Below are 21,786 nucleotides of genomic sequence, written 5' to 3' on the forward strand. Positions count from 1 at the left end.
ACCAATGTCGTTTACGACCCCTTCTTATGCGGCCCCCGATACAATTTTCATGATTGGGCAGTTTCACATGACATTTTGTAAAGAAATCTTATAAATTACATTGCAATTACAATTATTTTCAGCGGACCTAGTGAATGTGGGGTTTGTTGTAAAGGTGGCCACCTTCAATACAAGCCTAAAATGTAGACGGAAATCCTAGTTTATGTTCATAGTACGGCCCTTGGAGGACTTCATAAAATATGAATTCGCCCTAGAATGAAAACGGTTCCCCACCCTTGCCATAGCGGCATGTGTTTGTGGTTTTGCATGCCCCTGAATGTTTGTGTGTGTGTGTGTGTCTGCTTGAGTGTGTGTGTGTGTGTGTGTGTGTGTGTGTGTTTATGTGTGTTACATAACTGAGAGAGAGAGAGAGAGAGAGAGAGAGAGAGAGAGAGAGAGAGAGAGAGGAGAGAGATGAGTTTTATGAAAGCATCTTTTTGGAAATTTCCACTGGTAGAGTGGGGTGCCCGATCGCAAAATGGCTACCATCCAGGGTGCAGAGGTTGTTTTCACTCTCTCTCTCCAACTCTCTCTCTCTCCCCTTCTCTTCTTTCACCCTTTTTCTCTCATCCCTCTCTCCTTTCACTCTATTTCTCTCATACCTCTCTTTTTCTCTGGTGCTGCTTACATGTATGTGGACATTTTTTTTATATGTTTACGTATAAACACGACATGTGGATAAAAGTAAAAACGCCATTGTGAGAATTGGGATTTAGCCCTCTAAAAGCGATATCTTTAAAACAGGAATTTTGAAAGGACATTTGAAGGTCGGGGGCAAAGGGAGTCCTAGGGAGACAGGGGGCCCAGAATTGTGGACCAGATACATCGATTCGTTCCCGTCTGTGTCAGAAAGGGCCCGTTTGTCCATTGACGGCCAGCCTGGGGATTGGAGGTTGCAAGAGGCATCTAAAAATACCCTCACGCACCTCTTCGGGGGGTGTCGGGACTCGGGACAGGACGGAGCTCACACCGCGCCTACTGTTTACCTGTCTCTCCTAGCCCTCGCTGACCTGTTTACCAGAGACTCCCAAGGGGCAGGAGGGAAAACAAGCGCTCTCAAAATACCACCTTCGGCATAATTAGAACTGGGACTTGATTGGCTGAGAGCCAGGAAACAAAAACAGGCTAAAAATACCCAAAATGCACAGCAAAAAAATCTGTGTGTTTTTTTTAAAGGTGATACCAATCGTGCTCTGCTCTTGGATACTTTGGTGTGTGTGTGTGTGTGTGTGTGTGTGTGTGTGTGTGTGTGTGTGTGTGTGTGTCTGTCTGTCTGTCTGTCTGTCTGTCTGTCTGTCTGTCTGTCTGTCTGTCTGTCTGTCTGTCTGTGTGTGTGTGCGTGCGTGCGTGCGTGCGTGCGTGCGTGCGTGCGTGCGTGCGTGCGTGCGTGCGTGTGTGCGCTGAGCAAAGACCCACTGAAAGGCTTTAGCGTCTGAATCCGTTTCCATAATCACATTTCCAAACCGTTAAAACCACATGCTCGCACTCACACACACACACACACACACACACACACACACACACACACACACACACACACACACACACACACACACACACACACACACACACACACACCGTGTGTTTAAGCAAGGAAAGAAGATGATGATGAGGCTTGACCACTGTGCTGTAGACTTTTGAGGACTAAGTACCTCTGATGGTTGACCATGAGTGTGAGGGGAGGGCCCTGCGAAGGCACTCTGCTCTCCCTGCTTTGGGTGCACTGTCTGTGGGAAGCCGCCCACCACCATCAGGGGCCCGGGCCGGAGTGAGGGTTTTGATGGAGCCAGGGACAGATTACTGCACGGGCCTACCGGGCCCGGGCCCAGGAGCCCAAGACTCAAGGGGGCGCTGGAGCTCAAGCCTTTATATTTCTATTCTCACATTTCTCACATTGTGTTACTTTTAACAACTGAATTTTCACATTTTCTCAGAGGACAATCCTCCAAACCCCCAACAACATAGACTGGACTGAAACCCTGAATCATTTTGTCAACTAGCAACACACTTGGAGGGAGGGGGGGGGGGGGGGGCTTTCTTGTTTTCTGGCCCAGGGGTCCATGGAGCCATAATCCATCCCTGGATGAAACTATCATCATGGTCACTGAATGTGCAACTAAGCAGGGGCCGCGAAACCACTTCCGCTTCCTTCCCTCTGTCGTTCCTCTCTGATTTTTCTCCATGCATGTATCTCATCTTCAGCCCTGTGCCTGAGAGAGGGTTTTGATGCAGCCACCATGGTCAAGTAGCATGCAATGAACCTAGAGGCCGCAAACCTCTCTCCTCCTTCCTTCCTACCTTCTTTCCTTCCTTCCTTCCTTCTTTCTTTCTTTCTTAAGAGAGAATGACTTTGGAAACATTGCCCGCATTGTCATGATAAATAGAATTCCACTCCCCCAATGTTTGGTGGTTGACATCTTTGATTATCCCTTTTAGTGTACTGTATACAAATGTAACAACATTAGGGTTAGGGTTGTAGTTACTTCTTTTAGACCCATCCATACGATTCACAGGAGGGGATCGCACAAGCATAAACATAAACATAAACTATCTAACCACTGTTTGACTCCACTGCACCACATCTTTGGCAGACACAGCTCTGATCTCTCTGCAGCTCCTCTCCTCCTCTTTCTTCTTGCACTACTTGCCAAGCTTCCTGAGCGGTTTAAACACAGTCTTCCTAAACCACAACCACCATTATGGCTGACTTTGTTTCTACTTCCCGACTTCTATCTCTTGACCACTGTCACTCTCTCTCTCTGTCTCTCTGTTGCTTCCTCTCTGTTGCTCTCTCTCTCTCTCTCTCTCTCTCTCTCTCTCTCTCTCTCTCTCTCTCTCTCTCTCTCTCTCTCTCTCTCTCTCTCTCTCTCTCTCTCTCTCTCTCTCTCTCTCTCTGGTCAGGTTGCCTATGGGGTTGGGCCATGATCAAGACTCATGCCCAGGCCCTATATCTCAGTGGATGGCCCCTCATTAGTATGTGATTCAGTGGTGAGAGAGAGAAGAGATGATGTGTGGTGGTACACTGGCTATGATTAGGGGTGTAAATCACAGCCTCCATGACGATCAATTCAATATCGATATCTTATTATTTGATGCGATATGATTCTATTATTTCCGATACTTAAGAATGCCCCACGATACGATACGATTCGATTTTTCCCAATTACTTTTCCACTTCTATTATTTTATTGGGAAGGGGTCATACTTAAGAATGCCCCACGATACGATGCGGTTCGATTCAATCATCAGACTATATCGCAATATATCGATACATTCCGATTATTATTTACACCCCTAGCTATGATATGGGAACAGACAGGGAGAGAAAGTCTGAGAGACAAACTCTGAGAAAAAAAAGTGTGAGGGGGCTTCCACATGTGTGTCCAGCCTAATCCAGCTGTGTGAGTGAGCGTATACCCAGTGCGGAGCAGAACCGCTCACTCTGGCTTTTAAATCACAGACGGCTCTCATTAATGCTTCCCTCAAGTGTGACTGGAAGCCGAAAAAACACATTAGGGGCTTCTGTCCGACCCACTTAGGGCTGTGGCAGCCAGCAAAAAACCCCTTCCCATCCCCTCCCTTTGACTGGCAGTGCCCCCACCCGCTGGCACAGGGATTTATTAGCAGTTAAAACACTGTTGAGCTTATGTTTGAAGCCCACATGTCCGCCCACAGCATTACCGTAAAAATGTTGCACTGCAGTTTTTCGGGGTTTTCTTTTTGCTTGTAATATTTAATCACTTGTTTATTTAATCTCTTACCCTTGAAATTATGGCCGGTAACTGCCCAACATATTGCCTGCCCCAGCATAATCAGTCATATTAAAAGTGCTAAAACACATAACAAAACCATTAAAGTGATTGAGTTAAATGATTGAGTTTTACCTTTCTCCTGTACTTCTAGCCGATCTCTGAGTATGGCAGTGCAAATTTTACCTCCAAGCTAGTAATTAACATTGAGTCCTATGAGACCACCTGGCGGCTAACTGGTCTCATAAGACTCAATGTGAACTGCTAGCTTAGAGGTAACATTTGCACTGCCATGCACTGCCAGAGAACGGTTGAAAGTACAGGAGAAAGGTAACAACCAATCATTTAACTCAAGGAGAGGTGTAAAATAAGCTTATTTTCAAAAATGGGACAGTATCACTTTAAGTGTATGATTAAAGCTCACATGTCTGTGTAGTGTCGCCGTACATATTTGCTGTTTCTTTTTTGCTTGCTGAATTTAATAACTTGCGTACAGTGATATTTTCAACAGTGGTGGAATATTATTTGGATTCTCTTCATTTGGATTTTTTGGGATTCTCTTCGTTAAGTTTCCAATCAAGGTGTTTTGGGTATTTCCCCACTCCCCCTCATCTGACCTCGCACGGCAGAAGCCATAATGGAATACTATACTGATATTTTTTCTTTCCTGTTGACTCCTGTGAGTCCGTAACCAAAGCAAACACCCCAAGGTTCCGTAACCAAAACAAACACCCAGACCCATCTGACCCGGAGACGCCAGAATGTTCTGTCCATCCGCATCCAGGGTAAATACTCCCTTTCCACTTAGATAAATAAGGCACTGTGCCCCTTATGAAACATTTAAAAAGCCACTCCGATCCAAAAATCACAGCGCTGAAAAACCCAGGTTAAGTAATGGGACTGTTTTCTACATGTCTACTTCTACGTCTACGGTAGTTCTAAGTCTTCTGTGCTCATTTTGCAACTTGCTGCATGTGTCTCAGTGACACCTGTGCCCTTCAGGGTGATGTTATGTCATAGTGATGCGATTTGAAGACTTAGATGTTGCTTTTAATGCAGTAGTGTGCATATTGCATAGTTTCTTGAGAGTCAGAGAGAGACGCATGCAAATGCCGCCACTCAAATGCACGTACACACACACAAAAACTCCAGATGTCTCTCTCTCTCTCTCTCTCTCTCTCTCTCTCTCTCTCTCTCTCTCTCTCTCTCTCTCTCTCACAGACCTTGGCATCCTCCTCAACCTCGGTAGCCTTAATTGATATAGCATATTTTATTCACATCAATAGAGCTGAAGACTTATCTTGAAACATTGAAATACTGTATATACATGTATGGACACACACACACACACACACACACACACACACACACACACACACACACACACACACACACACACACACACACACACACACACACACACACACACACACACACACACACGATTGCACGCATGCACAAGCACACCTTTTGTAGCCTCTGTAACTGTTTGCAGCCCGAACTTGTATTTTATAAAGAGTTATGTGCACAACTCCACACACACAAACACACAGAAAAGAAAAGGAAAAAAAGCACACCAGACAGACAGCTTTTCACAGTACTTTTGGGCAGTCATGGCCTAATGGTTAAGGAGATGGGCTTTAGGTCAGAGGGTTGCTGGTTTGAATCCCACCCTACCACTCCCTACCTCCCTCCATGGCTTAAGTGCCCTTGAGCAAGGCACCTAACGCCACATTGCTCCAGGGACTGCAACCAATACCCTGTAAAATAACAGGTTAGTGGCTTTGGTTGGTTAGTGTATGTAATGTTAAGTAAGATAGAGTACCTTCTGCAGCCCCATGTTGTCCAGGTGCAGCTGCTCCATGTAGCGCCCGAAGCTCCTGAACGCGTTGTCGGGGATGAACGTTAGCGGATTCTTGGAGAGCGTCAGCTCCTCCACCACCCTCAGCTTGCTCATGGGCGCCAGCGGGTAGGTGGCCAGCTGGTTGCGGTCCAGGTGCAGGATGGCCAGGTTCTCCACGTCGTCCAGAGAGCCCGGCTGGATGGTGTCGATCTGGTTCCCGGCGAGGTGCAGCCAGCGCAGGTCCTTGGCGCCCATGAAAACCCCTGCCGGAAGCTCACGGATCTGGTTGTTGTTGAGCTGCAGGATAAAGAGGTTGATCATGGGCGCGAAGATGCCCTTGGCCAGTCCGCTGATCCGGTTTCCGTCCAGGTAGAGGTAGGTGAGCTCGCCGAGGTCGTCAAAGGCGCCAGGACGCAGGGTGGTGATCTCGTTGTCGTTGAGGTACAGATAGATGAGCTTCTTGAGGCCCTTGAAGGCCTGGCCGGCGATCTCCTGGAGCTTGCAGTGCTGGAGGTGCAGGGAGATCAGGCCCTTCATCTCCACGAAGCCAGAGGGCGGCAGCGCGCCCAGCTGGTTGCGCTGCATGTTGAGCAGTCGCGTGTTCTCCGTCACCTGGGGAATCTTCTTCAGGCCCACGTTGTCGCAGATGACGTGCTGGAGGTCCCCGTGGCAGTGGCACGGGGTAGGGCACTGCACGGCACCGGGAACGGCAGTCACCGCATGGAGGGCCACCAGTAGGAAAGCCATTGTGGCCACGACCGACGAAGACGATCTCGGGCACAGCATGATGGTGACAGACGTGTAGATGTGTAGGTGTGTGTGTGGTGTGGTGGGTTTGTTGGTTGGTAGAGCCTTGTGTGCCTGGAACAGCTCTCTGCTGATTTTCCTCTGCTGCCGGGTTTCTGAGCTTCTGAGTTCCAGTGCCTGGATATTTTCCCCACCTTGCTCCCCCTCAAAGATGTGAGGATGCGCGGAAAAGTCAGTCAAAGAAGAAGTCAGTCGAAGAAGTTTGCAGACCTGGAGAGGACCCTTGGATGTGTGAAAGCGAAGTCTATGGATGGATGGATGGACGGAAGGAAAAAGTATGGGGGAAAAGTCAGAGGAGGAGAGGGATGGAAGAGGACTGAATTCCCGGTTTGCTGCTGCTCTTGAGTGAAATGTGGTTCAAAGAAAAACAACAAAAAAATCCTCAGAGCAGTTTGAAGAAAACTTGCAGCCGTGTGAGTGTGGGTGTGTGAGTCTGACCGAGAGCGTTTGTGAGTGTTGTGAGTAGGTAAGAGAGGGAGAGAGGAGAAAAGGAGGGCAGTGCAAAATAAGAAATAAAAAAAGATTCACTTCAGCCTTTTATGAAGGGACAGCACGGCAGCAGAGTTTGGGGAAGCCTATATATACCCCTCCTGTCTTTTGGGGGAGGACTGCATTTTTCAGCGTTTTTCTTCTTTTTTTTTCTCCGCCTTCCTCTTTTTTCCACAACTCTTCTTCTTCCTCAGCTCAACCCAGGGTGTTACGTGGAGAGAGAGAGGGAGAGAGAGAGAGTCAGGGCAAATGAGAGGAGAGAGGGAGGGAAGAGAGAGAGAAGGAGGGAGGAAAAGGGAAGGGGGATAGGATGAAGGGACGGATGAAGAGAGGAGGGAGGGAGAGAATGATGGAGGGAGAGAGGGGTGGAAGGAGGGAGAGAGGGATGGAGGGAGAGAGGGATGGAGGAAAAGAGACGAGAAAGACACAGAGTGCTGAGAGGAAGTCAAGTGTCTATGGAAGTCCAGTATGGAACAGTTTCAGTTCTCTCTCTCTCTCTCTCTCTCTCTCTCTCTCTCTCTCTCTCTCTCTCTCTCTCTCTCTCTCTCTCTCTCTCTACTGTATAACTTGTCAAGTGTGTGACCAAGTTGCAAAAATCCAGAGAGTGCTAAACACACACAAACACGCACGCCCGCACGCGAGTACACACACACACACACGCACACACACAAACACACACACACACACACACACACACACACACACACACACACACACACACACACACACACACACACACACACACACACACACACACACACACACACACACACACACACACACACACACACACACACACACACACACACACACAGGAGGACAGCAGGGGCTCATGCTTGTTTACTGGTATTGCTGTTTACTGTTGACAGACTCAGGCGCTTTAGGCCAGATCATTGTGTCTTTCCTCGGGTGGTCAAGCAGACACTATCCAAGACCCATTTAGCCAGCGTGTAAATACAGTCTCCACCCAATTCTATCTAGAGCGGCTTGAGAGATTTAAAAAAGAAAAAGAAAAATGAGGCCAAAGGTCATTTACCTTCCTCTGTGGGTTGTTTAATAATCTAAATGGTATAATAGGAATGCATCTTTGAATATGTGAACATTTCACAAATAGGTTGAATATCTGATTGCAGTGTAGGAAAGTGTCTGGCAATTAACATATACTATATGATGAGTGGATGGCCAGGACATTTGAAACTAATTTAAAATGACATTTAAAAGGATATTTTAAAAATGTAGAGGCATAGGCAGCTATGCAAAGGTTACTTTGTTTTCAGGTTGTGTCCATTGCGTAGGCCTATGGGTTTTTTTTTTTCAACATCTGGCACATTGTTGAGGTGTGCATATACATCATAATGTTTTTCACAGGTTTATGGATGTGGAATAACAAAACATTTTTGTTGCAGATTTTTATACATTATACATTATAATATTTTTCACAGGTTTATGGATGTGGAAAAACAAATATTGTTGATTCAGGCATTACATTTGAATTTACTTTCAATGTTGCAGTACTTAGATGCACTTTAACAAAGTATGAAACATCATGAAAGATGATGTTCTTGCACTCAACATCAAAACAGGGATTATCACTCAGTACAATAACAGTGTACATAATATTACTACTGTTGACACATGCAAATCCACAAAAAGGAAACCAAAAACGCATCGCTGATCGTTAACTGCTTCAGAAGGGTAAACAGACATGATAGTGTGTACAGTTTCGGCAGTGTTGCTTGTGTTACAGTCAGAAAGGCAAACAGAAGCTCAGTGGTAATGGTTCTCACTCAGTAGTGGAGAGGTTAAGGTGGAGACTCCTACACCGCCCCAGACACTTCTATTGTTTTACCGCCTGCAGGAGAAGAAAGGGAAAAGAAAGGAAAAGAGAGAGGGCTGACTCCTGAGAGACGAGTGTATAACGCATAATGAAGGCCAGATGGCAAGGGTGTGTGCGTGTGTGTGTGTGTGTGTGTTTGCGTGCGAGAGAGAGAGAGAGAGAGAGAGAGAGAGAGAGAGAGAGAGAGAGAGAGAGAGAGAGAATATCCAGACACAACAATTGAAAAAGGAAACACTTTTTGAAACTATTTCTGCGTCCCACGCACAGGGCAGGAATTTCAAACAGCGAGACGCATTCTTCAAGACCAAGAACATTTTCATTTGTATCCTCAGCTGTATGGACAGAGGCAAGGCAGACAAGGGAGGCAGGGAGGTGGCCCGCCTGGAGAGGAGGAGAGGAGTGGAGAGGAGAGATGGGTAGAGGAGGAGAAGGAAAGTAAAGGGAAAAGAAGAGAGCGCAGGAGAGGAGAAATCTGGAGAAAAAGAGAGGAGGAGAGGAGAGGAGAGAAGAGACAAGGGAAGGAGAGAAAGAGAGAGGAGCGGAAGAGTGAGAAGGAGAGAGTGATAGAAGAGGAGAAGAAAAGGAAAGGAAAGGAGAACATGAGGGTGGAGGTGCAGAGAGACATTCTTCAGATGGTCAGTGGCCAGATGGAAGAGTGTGTAACTACTTCTTTACGTATCACCACTGAAAAGCTGCACCTGCGGAAAAAGAAACGTTCAAGGTGAACGGGCCCTCTGAAAAGTATTCTTCAGTTGGAACATTTTCATTTGTGTCCTCAGCTGCGTGGAGAGAAGCAAGGAGGTGGCAGGCCAGGCCAAACAGTCCACACACAATAAAAAACACAGTGTTAATTCAACACTTAGAGAGTGGATTTCATGAGTGTATTTTGTCCTAGAGTGCTCTCTAAGGTGTTGAATTAAGACAGTATTTTTACTGTGTGCACAAGCCCATTTGCAGAGAGCTGGAGAAGAAAGCAAAACAAAAGAATCAATTGACATCTGGATGGATAGAGAGAAAGAAGAGGCGATGCAGAAATATGCAAAGGGAGTAGGAGAGAGAGACAGATGAAAAGAAGGTATGAAAGCGAGACATTGTGAGAGACCACAAGAAGTCAACGTTGATGACCGTTAAAAGAAAAGAAAAGAAAAGAAAATGAGAAGAGAAGAGAAGAGAAGAGAAATGTGGGCAGGAGAGAAGAAAAGAGTTGAAAATGAGCGGTGAGAAAATGAGAGAGGAAGAGGGCAATAAGGGCTTTTATATTTTTGAGAAATGGAAGAATAGTGGCCTTGGGTGACCACAAAAGTTTTAATGACAGTCTACGGAGAAAAACGAGAGCAGGGAGAGAGAGAGAGAGAGAGAGAGAGAGAGAGAGAGAGAGAGAGAGAGAGAGAGAGAGAGAGAGAGAGAGAGAGAGAGAGAGAGAGAGAGCAGATCAACAAACAGACAGGTGAAGGTGAAGTGAGAAGGGGAGTTAAAACTGAATATTATGGTGGCAAATGAGAATTAGTCTGGATCAGATAATAAAGAGGAAAGGACAGATGAATAGAAGAGGAGAGGATAGGAAAAGAGGAAAGGAAAGAAATGAGAGAGGCAAAGTAAAGTAGAAAGGAGAGATATATAGAAGAGGAAAAGAATGGGAAGGATACTGAGGAGGAGAGGAGTTGAGAGGAGAGATGGATAGGTGGATAGGTGAGGGTAAAAGGAGAAGAATAGAGAGGTGGGGAGAAGTGGAAAGGGTAGATGGACAGAAGAGATGGGGAGGAGAGAAGGAGAGAAAAGCAAAGGAGAAATGTGAGAGGAGAAGAGCAATGGGAGGTGAGAGGAAAGGATGAATAGACAGGGAACAAGAGGAGTGGAACGGAGAAAAGGATTGGAGAGGAGTGCAGAGAAGAGGAGAGGAGAGGAAAGATATATTGAAGAAGGGGAAAGGAGGAAAAGAAAGAGTAGAAGAGTGGAATGGCGATATGAAAGAAAATGAAAGAAAAGACAAGGAAAGCAAAAGAGAAAAAGAGAAGGGAGGAGAGGAGGATGAGGAGAGGAGAGGAAAGTGGAAAGATTTGCAGTAGAAAAAGGGTGTTGTTTGGTCGCAAGGGCACACTGGCATGCATCCTAGTACACCTTGGCCTTCACGGGTGTGTTTACAGTCAGTGGAAATGGGTGGAGACACGCACACACACACACACCAGGGCTTGACACTGGCACCTGCCAACCGGCCAAATGCTGGTGAAACTTAGCTGTGGCTGGTAACAATTTCAGTGTCACCAGCCAATTTGGCAGGAAGCTTATTCTATGGTATGACATCAGAATAACATATATTCAGCACTTAGTCCCTTGTGTGTAAATTATTTGTATTTAAGTTCAAGAAAAAGCGCAGTTACTCAGTTTCTATTTGTTTGTTTTATTTCCATGTAGAAACCCATGAACTCATCTTCTTGCTTAATGCACCTCATCCTCTGAGGCTAGATGTACTGTGTCATGATAAAAGACAAAAAATCTAATTTGTGGCTAGTAGAATAGCTGAATGGCTAGTGACTCAGGAAAACCACTAGCCACAGTGGCCAGCAAGCGAAAAAGTTAATGTCAAGCCCTGGCACACGCACACGCACACACACACACACACACACACACACACACACACACACACACACACACACACACACACACACACACACACACACACACACACACACACACACACACACACGCACGCCACAAAGCCTTTGCATTACCCGTGTCAATTTGCAGTTCTTCTACATTTGGTTCTTTCTCAGTCTGACAGACAAACAAACACAGACCACATACACCTGGCTTCAATCACAGACACAAGAGTACAACGTTCTCTCCTTTTCTCGCTTCCTGCTTGTTCACTCGTCTCATCTTTTTATGTTTATCTCTCTGACTCGTCTTGATAGATGGAATCTAGTGTTTACTCAAGAAATCTAGCATTGCATTGAGAGGGTATGGCCTGTGCGCTTCTAGAAGTGCAATCAAGGTCTTCCTGTGCAGATTTATCCACTGACGCAGCTTGATCTGCACTAGTGGTTCTTAACCTTTTTTTCTTAATGCATCCCCTTACCTGTGCCCAAGACTTTCTACACGTGTATACGATGATTTAAATGATTAATTACAATGATTCTTACTTGAGTCATTAATACCTTTATGACTTTACATGGGGACCAATTTGGTTTTGATTTGGCCAAATTGTGTCGTTTCTCACAAGCTCAACACAAACAAAGTTCTGCGCACCCCCTGAAATCTCAAGCGCAACCCCAGGGGGTGCACACACCCGAGGTTAAGAACCACTGATCTACACTACTGCACTACAGGGCAAGTTCAAAGATTTGGTGTCCAAGGCGAGCAAATTGGCATCTGTCAACATAGCGCTGTGGCACATGTACAGAGTGACCATGAATAGTCATTGTCAATATCAAGTTTAATGTTTTACTTTGCTTGGCATTCTGATTCTTTGGGACTTTCGGGTGCCTCCATGGTACCTCCATGACATTTGCCGCCTATTAGCGACTGCCTTGTCTGCCCTATCCCTAGCGCCGTCGCTGACTGCACAGTAAACTTCCCAAACATCACAAATATGCTACTGAGGTGCTGGACACAGGAGACGCATGCTGAAATTTTAAAATCCGGATATTTGGATAAAAAAGTGCAGTTTCTCCTCCTAAATGGGATATGTTTAAGAGTTTTGACATGCACATTCTAAAACTCTGTTTACCTTTAAATGGGAGACCAAAAATATCCGTAAACCGGTACGAGTAAACGGCTACTTGGTCAGCTAAAAATCCAGGGTGTTAGCTGAGTCAGAGACGTATCCTAGCATCTTTTTGAGGTGTCAGGCCAGAAGTTGACTGATGTCCTCAACCCAAGCTGTGCTTGCTAGCATTCATCTTGCTAGAAGCACATGCTGTCTGTGTGTGTGTGTGTGTGTGTGTGTGTGTGTGTGTGTGTGTGTGTGTGTGTGTGTGTGTGTGTGTGAGTGTGTGTGTGTGTGCGTGCACGTGCCTCATGCCATGTGACTCCCCACCTGGTGAGGATGCCCACATGTGCAAGCATGACATTGATGTCAAAGGGCAAATCCCACATGTTCAGTCCTTCATAAGACTTTATCTAGCACACACACTATTGCAGTATATACATGTAAAATGAACAATACAGTATGTAATGAGTGGGTGAATATTTTGGACAAAGCCAAAGACAAGTGTTGACAAATGGTGCACTTGGGGCACTTCAGGCACTGTTTCAGTGTATATGGCGTATTGATAACGTGCTGAAACATAGTGCCCAAAGTGTGCAAGTGTGCGATATGAGACATAACAAAGATCTCCAGAACTCTGATTGTTTAATTATTTTTTTATTAACGGTAAAAGTGGGAAGAAACTAGACCTTGCCAACATTTTCAGTGTGTAGGTAGGTATAATTTGAACAAATGTGTTGGAAGAAAAACACCTTTTAAACGGTCCGTCTGTTTCTCCTTTTTGAGCTGCTTTAGCTTGACCCTGATTTTTTTACAGGTTTGCTCTCGTTTTCAAAAGAATGTGGGATGAGAAGGTGTCATGGTGGTTCGGTTTATTATCAGTCTGTTATTCCTATTGGGTACCACACAATGAGGCCTGGCACCGAATTATGAGTGTCTGAAATGGGGAGTGTGTGTGTGTGTATGTCTGTGTGCTTTTGTACCTGCGTGCGTATGTGAGAAGCAAGATGTCCAGTTGAGCCAGCTGCAGTGACAGTACCAAGACAGGTGTGCCAGTTCACAGGTGTATCCCACATCTCTCACTCGTCTCCCAGGCCAGCTTTATCCCCTGGAACTGCCCAAGTCAGCCACCCCCTTCCTGTCACACATGGCACAGGACTGGCAGAAAGGAAAGACAGACAAGTGGCCTCATTTAATCACACTGTACAGTTACATCACAGTGCATTCTTTCTTCAATTGCCTTCATCATAAATACAGGAACTCTACTCCTTTCTTACATTGTTTTCACATCTAGTCAGTATCAGCCATTTAAGCGAACCTGTGACACAGCATGTTCGGCACATACTGTATGTGAACACTCCAATGTGTACTCAGACCCCTCGGAAGTGAACCGTACTGAGACCTTTATTGGCATGATCTCAGTGCGGTTCACTTATGAGTCCTGTTGTGACTAGGTGTAGGAGGAGAGCTCTAGGGGACCGGCTGGGATCCAAAAGAGGACTGACACACCATAAAATCCTAACAGGACCAAAGAAGCAGGAAAGAGCAGCCGGTTCTTTTCGTAATATACAGTATATAGCCATACACACAATATGAACAAAACCAGAATTGAGTATTACTTGAGTATTACTTGAGTAGTACTTTTGCTGTTGGTTCACTTTTTGGTTCATTTAAAGAGTACTGAGTCTGGTTGTCCTTAAGGGGACTAAAGGTGTGAAGATACCCCAAAATCCAGTGTATTTCAACAAAAAGAATTGACTACCCCTGCCCTAAATATACATGCACTGTCAGCAAATGAGCACCAAGAAAATGTCAGGGTTGTTTCGTTTGTGCTAACCTGACTGACTTTGAAGTCTAATGGTATTCAAATGTGTCCACTAGACAGAAAGCCTTGGCTCCCAGTGTGTGCAATAATATCCGTCTACTAAACACAGTGCGGTTTGGCACCTCAATCACCTACTGAGTTCCCATCAGAATTTTCTTTGGTCCACATTCCCCCTCAGTGTGCCGGGAATAGCTTCACCAGGGCACTGTGGTATTAGGCAGTTAGGAGCTCTCGGCCGGTGATAGTTGCTTTGGTTCTGCCTTAGTCTGCAAAGCCATCATGGTATGTTTAATAGCATTGGTGCCATTTCCTACACATTCTTGTTGAGCCTCTATAATATAAATAGACTAGATATAATTGGGGGGAAATATGATGGTCATTTGTTCAGAGCTATTTTTGGAGGAGAAGGCCAAAGCACACCAGAGGTTTTGAGGTGCAGGTAGCGGGTCACTTCAGAGGGAAGATACAGCACACTCTTGTCCATCCAATGCTGAATTGTATTGAACAAGCAATGTGTGCAATGTCTTCCCTCTGAAGTCATTTGTTCAGAGCTGTCAAATGTAAGCCTGGCAAGCCAGAGTATAAAGTGTATACGCTGCGGCCAAACCGTAGGCAACACCGATTGATGTTGTTTGTCCTGGTTTGGTCGCATGTAACACAGAACTGAGGTAGACCATACACAGTTCAGTTGAAATATGTTCTGCCATGAATTGAATAGAATAGAGCTCGAAAGTGACGTCACTTCCCCCGATTTCATGGGACCTCAACGGCGTTTTTAGCCGAAAATAGTAGCATGTAATCCAATGGCGGTATTAAAATGATATTTCGATCCCCTTCGAGTTGTGCCACGAGCTCCATATATGTTGTTTCTGATATTTTTGCTGAATTTTTCGTACGAACCCCCAAACCTTTTAGAAAGCTGTGTTTCTTCACATTTTTCATGCCGACGGCCTCGGAACAAAACATTGATACTTCTGCATGAATAATCTTTATCTAGCCTCTTAAACAACATATTTGTAGTCCAGCGCATATCATGACTGAGATCAGAAGATATTTACTCGCTACCATGTTGTTAGATGGTCAGCTTAGGTCCCGTGAAACGCGGAACTAAGGGGCGGGACTTTCGAGCTCTATACATGGGCGACGAGCAGATTACTCTTCATTGGACCTTGAATGAGACTTTGTCCTGCACCTTTATCACGGTTGTGCTCAGTGTTTTCATCTTAGCCATTTGCACCACATAGCTGCAACGCAACAACACAAGTAAAAGTAAAAAATGTCAGTATTTATTAGCTTATTATTATTATTTAGTACAGTTATTATTTAGTATTCATTATTGATCTGTATTTGTTTCTATTTCTGTGTGCAGATTGGCTACGGCACTACAGAGAACAGCCCGGTCACCTTTGTTGGCTTCTCCATCGACAGTGAGGAGAGGAGGACAGAGACCGTTGGATGCATCGCCCCTCACACTGAGGTACTTAAATTCTCTTATATTTTTTCTATGGCATCTATTGTCTCTCCCTCTCTCTGTCTCTCTCTCTGTCTCTCTCTCTCTCTCTCCCTGTCTCTCCATCTATCTCTCCATCTCTCCATCTCTCCATCTCTCCATCTATCTATCTATCTATCTATCTATCTATCTATCTATCTATCTATCTATCTATCTATCTATCTATCTATCTATCTACAGTGCCCTCCATTATTATTGGCACCCCTGGTTGAGATGTGTTTTTTAGCTTCCAATTATTATTATTTTTCTCTAAATAATATGGGACCTTAATGGAAAAAAAGAGAAAAATCCAACCTTCAATACAAGTGCATTTATTCAGTGGGGAAAAAATCCCACATAAAGAAATAATTATTTGACATCAAATAATGTGTGTCACAATTATTAGCACCCCTGTTGTTAATATTTTGTACAACCCCCTTTTGCCAACAAAACAGCACCTAATCTTCTCCTATAATGTTTCACAAGATGGGAAAAGACAGAAAGAGGGATCTTCAGCCATTCCTCTTTGCAGAATCTCTCTAAATCATCCAGAGACCTGGGTCCTCTCCTCTGTACTCTCCTCTTCAGCTCACCCCACAGGTTCTCAATGGGGTTGAGGTCTGGGGACTGAGATGGCCATGGGAGGAGCTTGATTTTGTGTCTGGTTAACCATTTCTGTGTAGATTTGGCCATATGTTTAGGGTCATTGTCTTGCTGAAAGACCCAGTGACGACCCATCTTCAGCTTTTTGGCAGAGGGCAACAGATTTTGATTTAAAATGTCCTGGTATTTCAAAGCATTCATGATGCCATGCACCCTAACAAGCTTCCCAGGGCCTTTGGAAGCGAAACAGCCCCACAGCATCACTGACCCACCCCCATACTTCACAGTGGGTATGAGGTGCTTTTCAGCATGCGCATCTTTCGTGGCACGCCAGACCCACTTAGAGTGTTTGTTGCCAAAAAGCTCAATCTTGGTCTCATCTGACCAAAGCACACGGTCCCAGTTGAAGCCCCAATACCGCTGGGCGAACTCCAGACGTTTGCGTTTATGATTGTGGGTGAGGAAAGGTTTTCTCCGTGCATGCCTCCCAAACAGCTTGTTGGCGTGTAGACAGCGCCTGATGGTTGATTTGGAGACTTTGTGACCCCAGGATGCTACCATTTGTTGTAATTCTGTAACAGTGAGCTTTGGAGATATTTTGATTTCTCTTACCATCCTCCTCACTGTGCGTGGTGGCAAAATAAACTTGGGTCCTCGTCCAGGCTTGTTTACCACTGTTCCAGTTGTTTTGAACTTCTTAATTATTCCTCTCACAGTAGATATGGGCAGCTGCAGTTGAGTGGCAATCTTCTTGTAGCCTCTGCCTGACCTGTGAAGGTCGACGCACATCTGCCTCACTTGTATGCTGTGTTCCTTTGTCTTTCCCATGTTTAAGAGTGGATAAGAGAAATGGCCTCGGTGTCACGTCATAGTTATACCCCAGGGAAACAGGAAGTGATGAATTACTAATTAAATGTTCCTACATACTCTGGTAAACTTTGTAAACTACTGTAGAAATGACAGAAATGCTTCAATTATATTTATTTCCTGGGAATTGTTAAGGGTGCCAATAATTGTGGAACAGGTGATTTAATGAAAAATAATTATTTTTTAGTCAGGGATTTTTTTTATTTTCCTACAATTCATTTGAGTTGAAGGCTACATTTTCCTACAATTTTCAGTGAGACAGTATTCTTCTGCAATAAACACTGAATTTATTTTAAGGCTTTTAACACATCTCAACCAGGGGTGCCAATAATTATGGAGGGCACTGTATCTATCTATCTATCTATCTATCTATCTATCTATCGCAAATAAATTAGGCAGATTCTGTAAGTGCTCAACTGGTGGGGCCAGTCAGTCAACCTAGTATGTGTATCATCAAAACAATGATTGACCTTGAATTAGAAATGCCTAAGATTCACTGTGACCTACTTATATGGAATAAGCCAAATACCGACTTGGCTTCCTTGAGAAGGCCTGATCGTAAATCAAACGCCCGACCTCGCAATGACTTATTCAGTGCCAGGCTGGCCTAATTCATCCCTGTATTTACGAGCCCTTGGCGCCACTCCTGGAGCCTTTATATTATGGCCTGCAGCAATCTGGTGTGAGTCCATGGGCCTGGCCTGCCAATGCCAAGGTCGTCAGTTCAATACAGGTTCACACTCCACAGATCCAAAACAAAATTATGATGCATGGTCGGGTTGACGGCGCACTAGCTAGATATAGCTGCAGCCTAGGGGCCCCGACCGGCTAGGGGGCCCCCAAATGGCCAAAGAAAAACACATTTATTGTGTAAAACCACTACATCAAATACATTAGTCTGTCATGTTGAATAGAGTGCTAAATATATAATCCCTTCTCTAGTTTAATTTCAACGTTTTTTATATAGTTTATCACATTATTTCCCTTCCTGAGGGAGCTACAGCCTAAGAGCCCTTGGCCACGTTAATCCAGCCCTGATGATTGGGATTATTATTATTATTTTTTAAATATTGAAGACTTTGATGCATGGGGTGCAGAAGGGTTGGAAACCATATCTTGGTTTTGTGTCCTCAGCTGTGTTTCCAGGGCATGGTGCCTCAGCCTTTAAAAAAAATATTAAAAAATTAAGCTGTGCATGCCACCTGCCAAAAACGGCTTTGAGGAAGACTGAGGAGAGGATTGGTGAAGGAATCTATTGGGTTTGGGCTTTTATATGAGACTGTTATGGTTTGGGATTGGAATAGTCTGAAAAAAAATGATGTAATATTATTGTAGTATTTCAAGAATTTCAGGGTTGGTTGCTGGCTTTCCACTCGTGGCAAAAGAGGGAAAATCGCATAGTCTCACATAGCCTTCTGTCCCTCCATCCTTAAAGTTCCAGAGTTATCCTTGAAGAATATGCAAGTTATAATAATGCCAGTATAGCCTCTGGCCCTGAATGTATCTTTCACGCTTGCTATCTAATACCTTTTCTTTATTCCTACTATTTTCTACCACTACGAAAATGAACACTACGGTAATTAACACCTTCAGCTGTGTCTTAAATGAACTGTGGGTGGGAAAGAAGCAGCTAAAGCATGTGTTACTTCATATGTTGAACTGCCTGGCCCCCTTATCTGTCTTGCCCAGGCTAAGGTGGTGAACCCCACCACGGGCCAGATCGTCCCACTGGGCAGCCAGGGGGAGCTGATGATCAGAGGCTACTGCGTCATGCTGGAATACTGGAGAGACCCGGCTAAGACGGAGGAGTGCATCACCAAGGACCGCTGGTACAAGACAGGGTATGTCGTCAAGCACCTCTGTGTTACATTGCGCAGTCACCTCTGTTGCACTGCAATAGCTGCCCTATCATTGCTGTCACATACCACGTCATATACTGTACCACAGAGCAATGATTGGGCAGCTGTTGCAATGTAATACTGCTGTGATAATATTATAATAAAGTCATGAAAGAGTTGTGTACAATGTAAACGTTTTAATAGATGATCATGGCAGGATGCTGGTAGTTTTATCAATTTGGTTTGATAAGCTTGTGCCTGTCTCTCTCTGAACCAAAGCAATGACTTCATCCAAATTGCCCGAAGTCCCCATGTGTGCGTGCTTTAGTTTAAATTGTATATTTGGTGTCTGTTGAAATGTAACACAATCTCTAATCTCCGTGTTATTCTGGTTGCGTAGTGAATTGACAATGAAGAACATTTTCACTTTGACTTTGGACTCTGTGCAGGGATATAGCCACGCTGGATGCGTATGGCTACTGCAAAATTGAGGGCCGCATCAAAGACATGATCATCCGGGGAGGAGAGAACATCTACCCAGCAGAGATAGAGCAGTTCCTCCACAAGCACCCCAAGGTCCAGGAGGCCCAGGTGAGATGGTAGCAATTACTGGTAATTGGTATTGAATACCTTGTGTAGCGAATGCCAACTTGTAGAGTTCAGCAGTAGAGTGTTATTAAATAAACCTCAAGTTTAGGCAAAGGACGCGCTTAAAAAACGAAAGTCTTTGGGTGCGCGATGAAATGGATCAACTTAAGGAAGAAAAATCCGCACTCACAAACTGCGTCTCATTATTTATTTATATTACCACCATGTCCAAAAAGCAAACGCGTTTCGGCTATCAAGCCTTCATCAGTGCGTGGTGCGTGATTAAATAAACCTCCCTTGTGAAGTCTCATGCAGTATTGATAGCGCTGAGCTATCGGTCTGAACCTTTAGCTCAGTGGCGTAATGCTGTGCCTCCCATGTCAAACTAGAGGGTTGACTAGTAGGTCTTGGGTTCGAGCCTTGAGTTGCAAACTAGCGCAGGATGACCGCGGTTACACTGGTGCTGTAGACCCGGGTGGGAGTGAGCTTGAGGTGGAGTGAGTTTAACGAATGCCAAGTAGAAGAGCCGACGACCTCTGTCACACTTTCCTACCTAACCTAAGATATCAGATTGGCAAGGTAATCATTAGTAGACCCCAGCAAATACCCATCTGCTGAAGCTATGTAAAAAAAGGGTCTGTGCATAAAACTATTTTGAGTATTAATATTCATGGCAGCTTTGGTAGTTACACTGTGTAGCACGTTTTGTTCCTACCAAAATGAATCCTGTCAATGGTCTCTATATTTATCTTAAGAGATGTATAAGTCTGCTTATAACGTTTTAATGTATGCTTAATTATCTGGTTTATAAGACATTTTAGATTGTATAATGTTTTCATGTTTGTCTTGTACATTTTTGTAACCTTACTAAAGTACAAAGCCCTACAATAAAGCAGCGACCAAAAGAATGACTAGTAGTTTAGAATTGCCCATGGCTTTGCAAAAGCTGAAAACTTTGGCGCATATGACCGTGGACAACCACCTCCGCTTTGTCCAATGGGTACGTTTGCAGGTGATTGGCGTGAATGATGAGCGAATGGGAGAGGAGGTGTGCGCTTGCATCAGGGTCAAGGCGGGCCAAGAGTGCACCGCAGAGGAGATTAAAGCCTACTGCAAAGGAAAGGTGAGAGCCCAGAGCCCATGTGCTTTTAGTCTGCAAAACAAGACCACACACACACTCAGAGCCACACACATGCATGCAAGCACACACACCTACACATGCATGTGCACGCACGCACGCGCACGCACACGCACACACACACACACACACACACACACACACACACACACACACACACACACACACACACACACACACACAAACACAGAGTACAGTAAAAACAAAAGCCACCATATGGGCTGTGATTGATGTGAAAGAAAGAAACCTCCTTGAAACCTCCCGACTTGAAAGAAAGTAACCTCCATAGCACAATAACAGCTCTACGCTACTGTACTTGTTTTATTTTCTCATATTACAGACTCATTTAAGAAGCACAATATTGTGCTTCATTCATAGACGGATGTAGAGGTAATATACTCAAATATGATTTAAAATAGTATTGTAAGTATAGCAAGTCTACAGCCTGTGTGTATATTCTGGTGAGTGATGGTGCATTCAAAACACGTAATTAGTCTTTGTCGTGTTTTGGTTTCACTTTACTGTGTGGTAGAGGACACGTACTGTACATCTGTATGTTATGTCACAGGGATTCTTTTGCTGCATTGTGCCGGCTAGCCCACATCTTATATCCTTTCCTATCTTTCAGATCTCCCATTTCAAGATCCCGAGATACGTGATTTTTGTCGACAGTTACCCCCTCACCGTCTCAGGAAAGGTAAGTAATATAGGAAAAAGATGTAGTGTCTTCAAAGAAAACAATGCACTGTACATAACGTTTATTTTGGATAAAGATTACATCACAGCTGGCAGCTCAAAAATGGTTCATCTTGATAAAGTCGTAAGTAAATACCACTTACCGTGTGCATTATGTGTGGTGCACTCCCATCATAGTATTCAGGGTAGGCAGTGCTTTGTGTGTGTGTGTGTGTGTGTGTGTGTGTGTGTGTGTGTGTGTGTGTGTGTGTTAATGAGAACCTCCTGTTTAC

At 44.7% G+C, this 21,786-nt stretch overlaps 2 protein-coding genes across 2 annotated transcripts in view; one reads left to right on the forward strand and one right to left on the reverse strand.

Annotated features, from left to right (window-relative positions):
* Positions 1-7,042, reverse strand: part of chad (chondroadherin) — a 17,148-nt gene extending 10,106 nt beyond the window's left edge. Inside the window, exon 1 of the mRNA XM_063221613.1 lies at positions 5,614-7,042. Within this exon, the coding sequence (XP_063077683.1) occupies positions 5,614-6,417 (804 nt within the window). The 5' untranslated portion in view covers positions 6,418-7,042. The remainder of the gene's footprint in view (positions 1-5,613) is intronic.
* The window catches only part of acsf2 (acyl-CoA synthetase family member 2), a 54,072-nt gene that overhangs the window by 29,088 nt on the left and 3,198 nt on the right, over positions 1-21,786 (forward strand). Inside the window, exons 11-15 of the mRNA XM_063221614.1 lie at positions 15,665-15,772; positions 18,944-19,095; positions 19,542-19,683; positions 20,693-20,803; positions 21,447-21,515. Of these exons, the coding sequence (XP_063077684.1) occupies positions 15,665-15,772; positions 18,944-19,095; positions 19,542-19,683; positions 20,693-20,803; positions 21,447-21,515 (582 nt within the window). The remainder of the gene's footprint in view (positions 1-15,664; positions 15,773-18,943; positions 19,096-19,541; positions 19,684-20,692; positions 20,804-21,446; positions 21,516-21,786) is intronic.

Source organism: Engraulis encrasicolus, chromosome 17 (genome assembly GCF_034702125.1).
Source record: "Engraulis encrasicolus isolate BLACKSEA-1 chromosome 17, IST_EnEncr_1.0, whole genome shotgun sequence".
Lineage (NCBI taxonomy): Eukaryota > Metazoa > Chordata > Actinopteri > Clupeiformes > Engraulidae > Engraulis > Engraulis encrasicolus.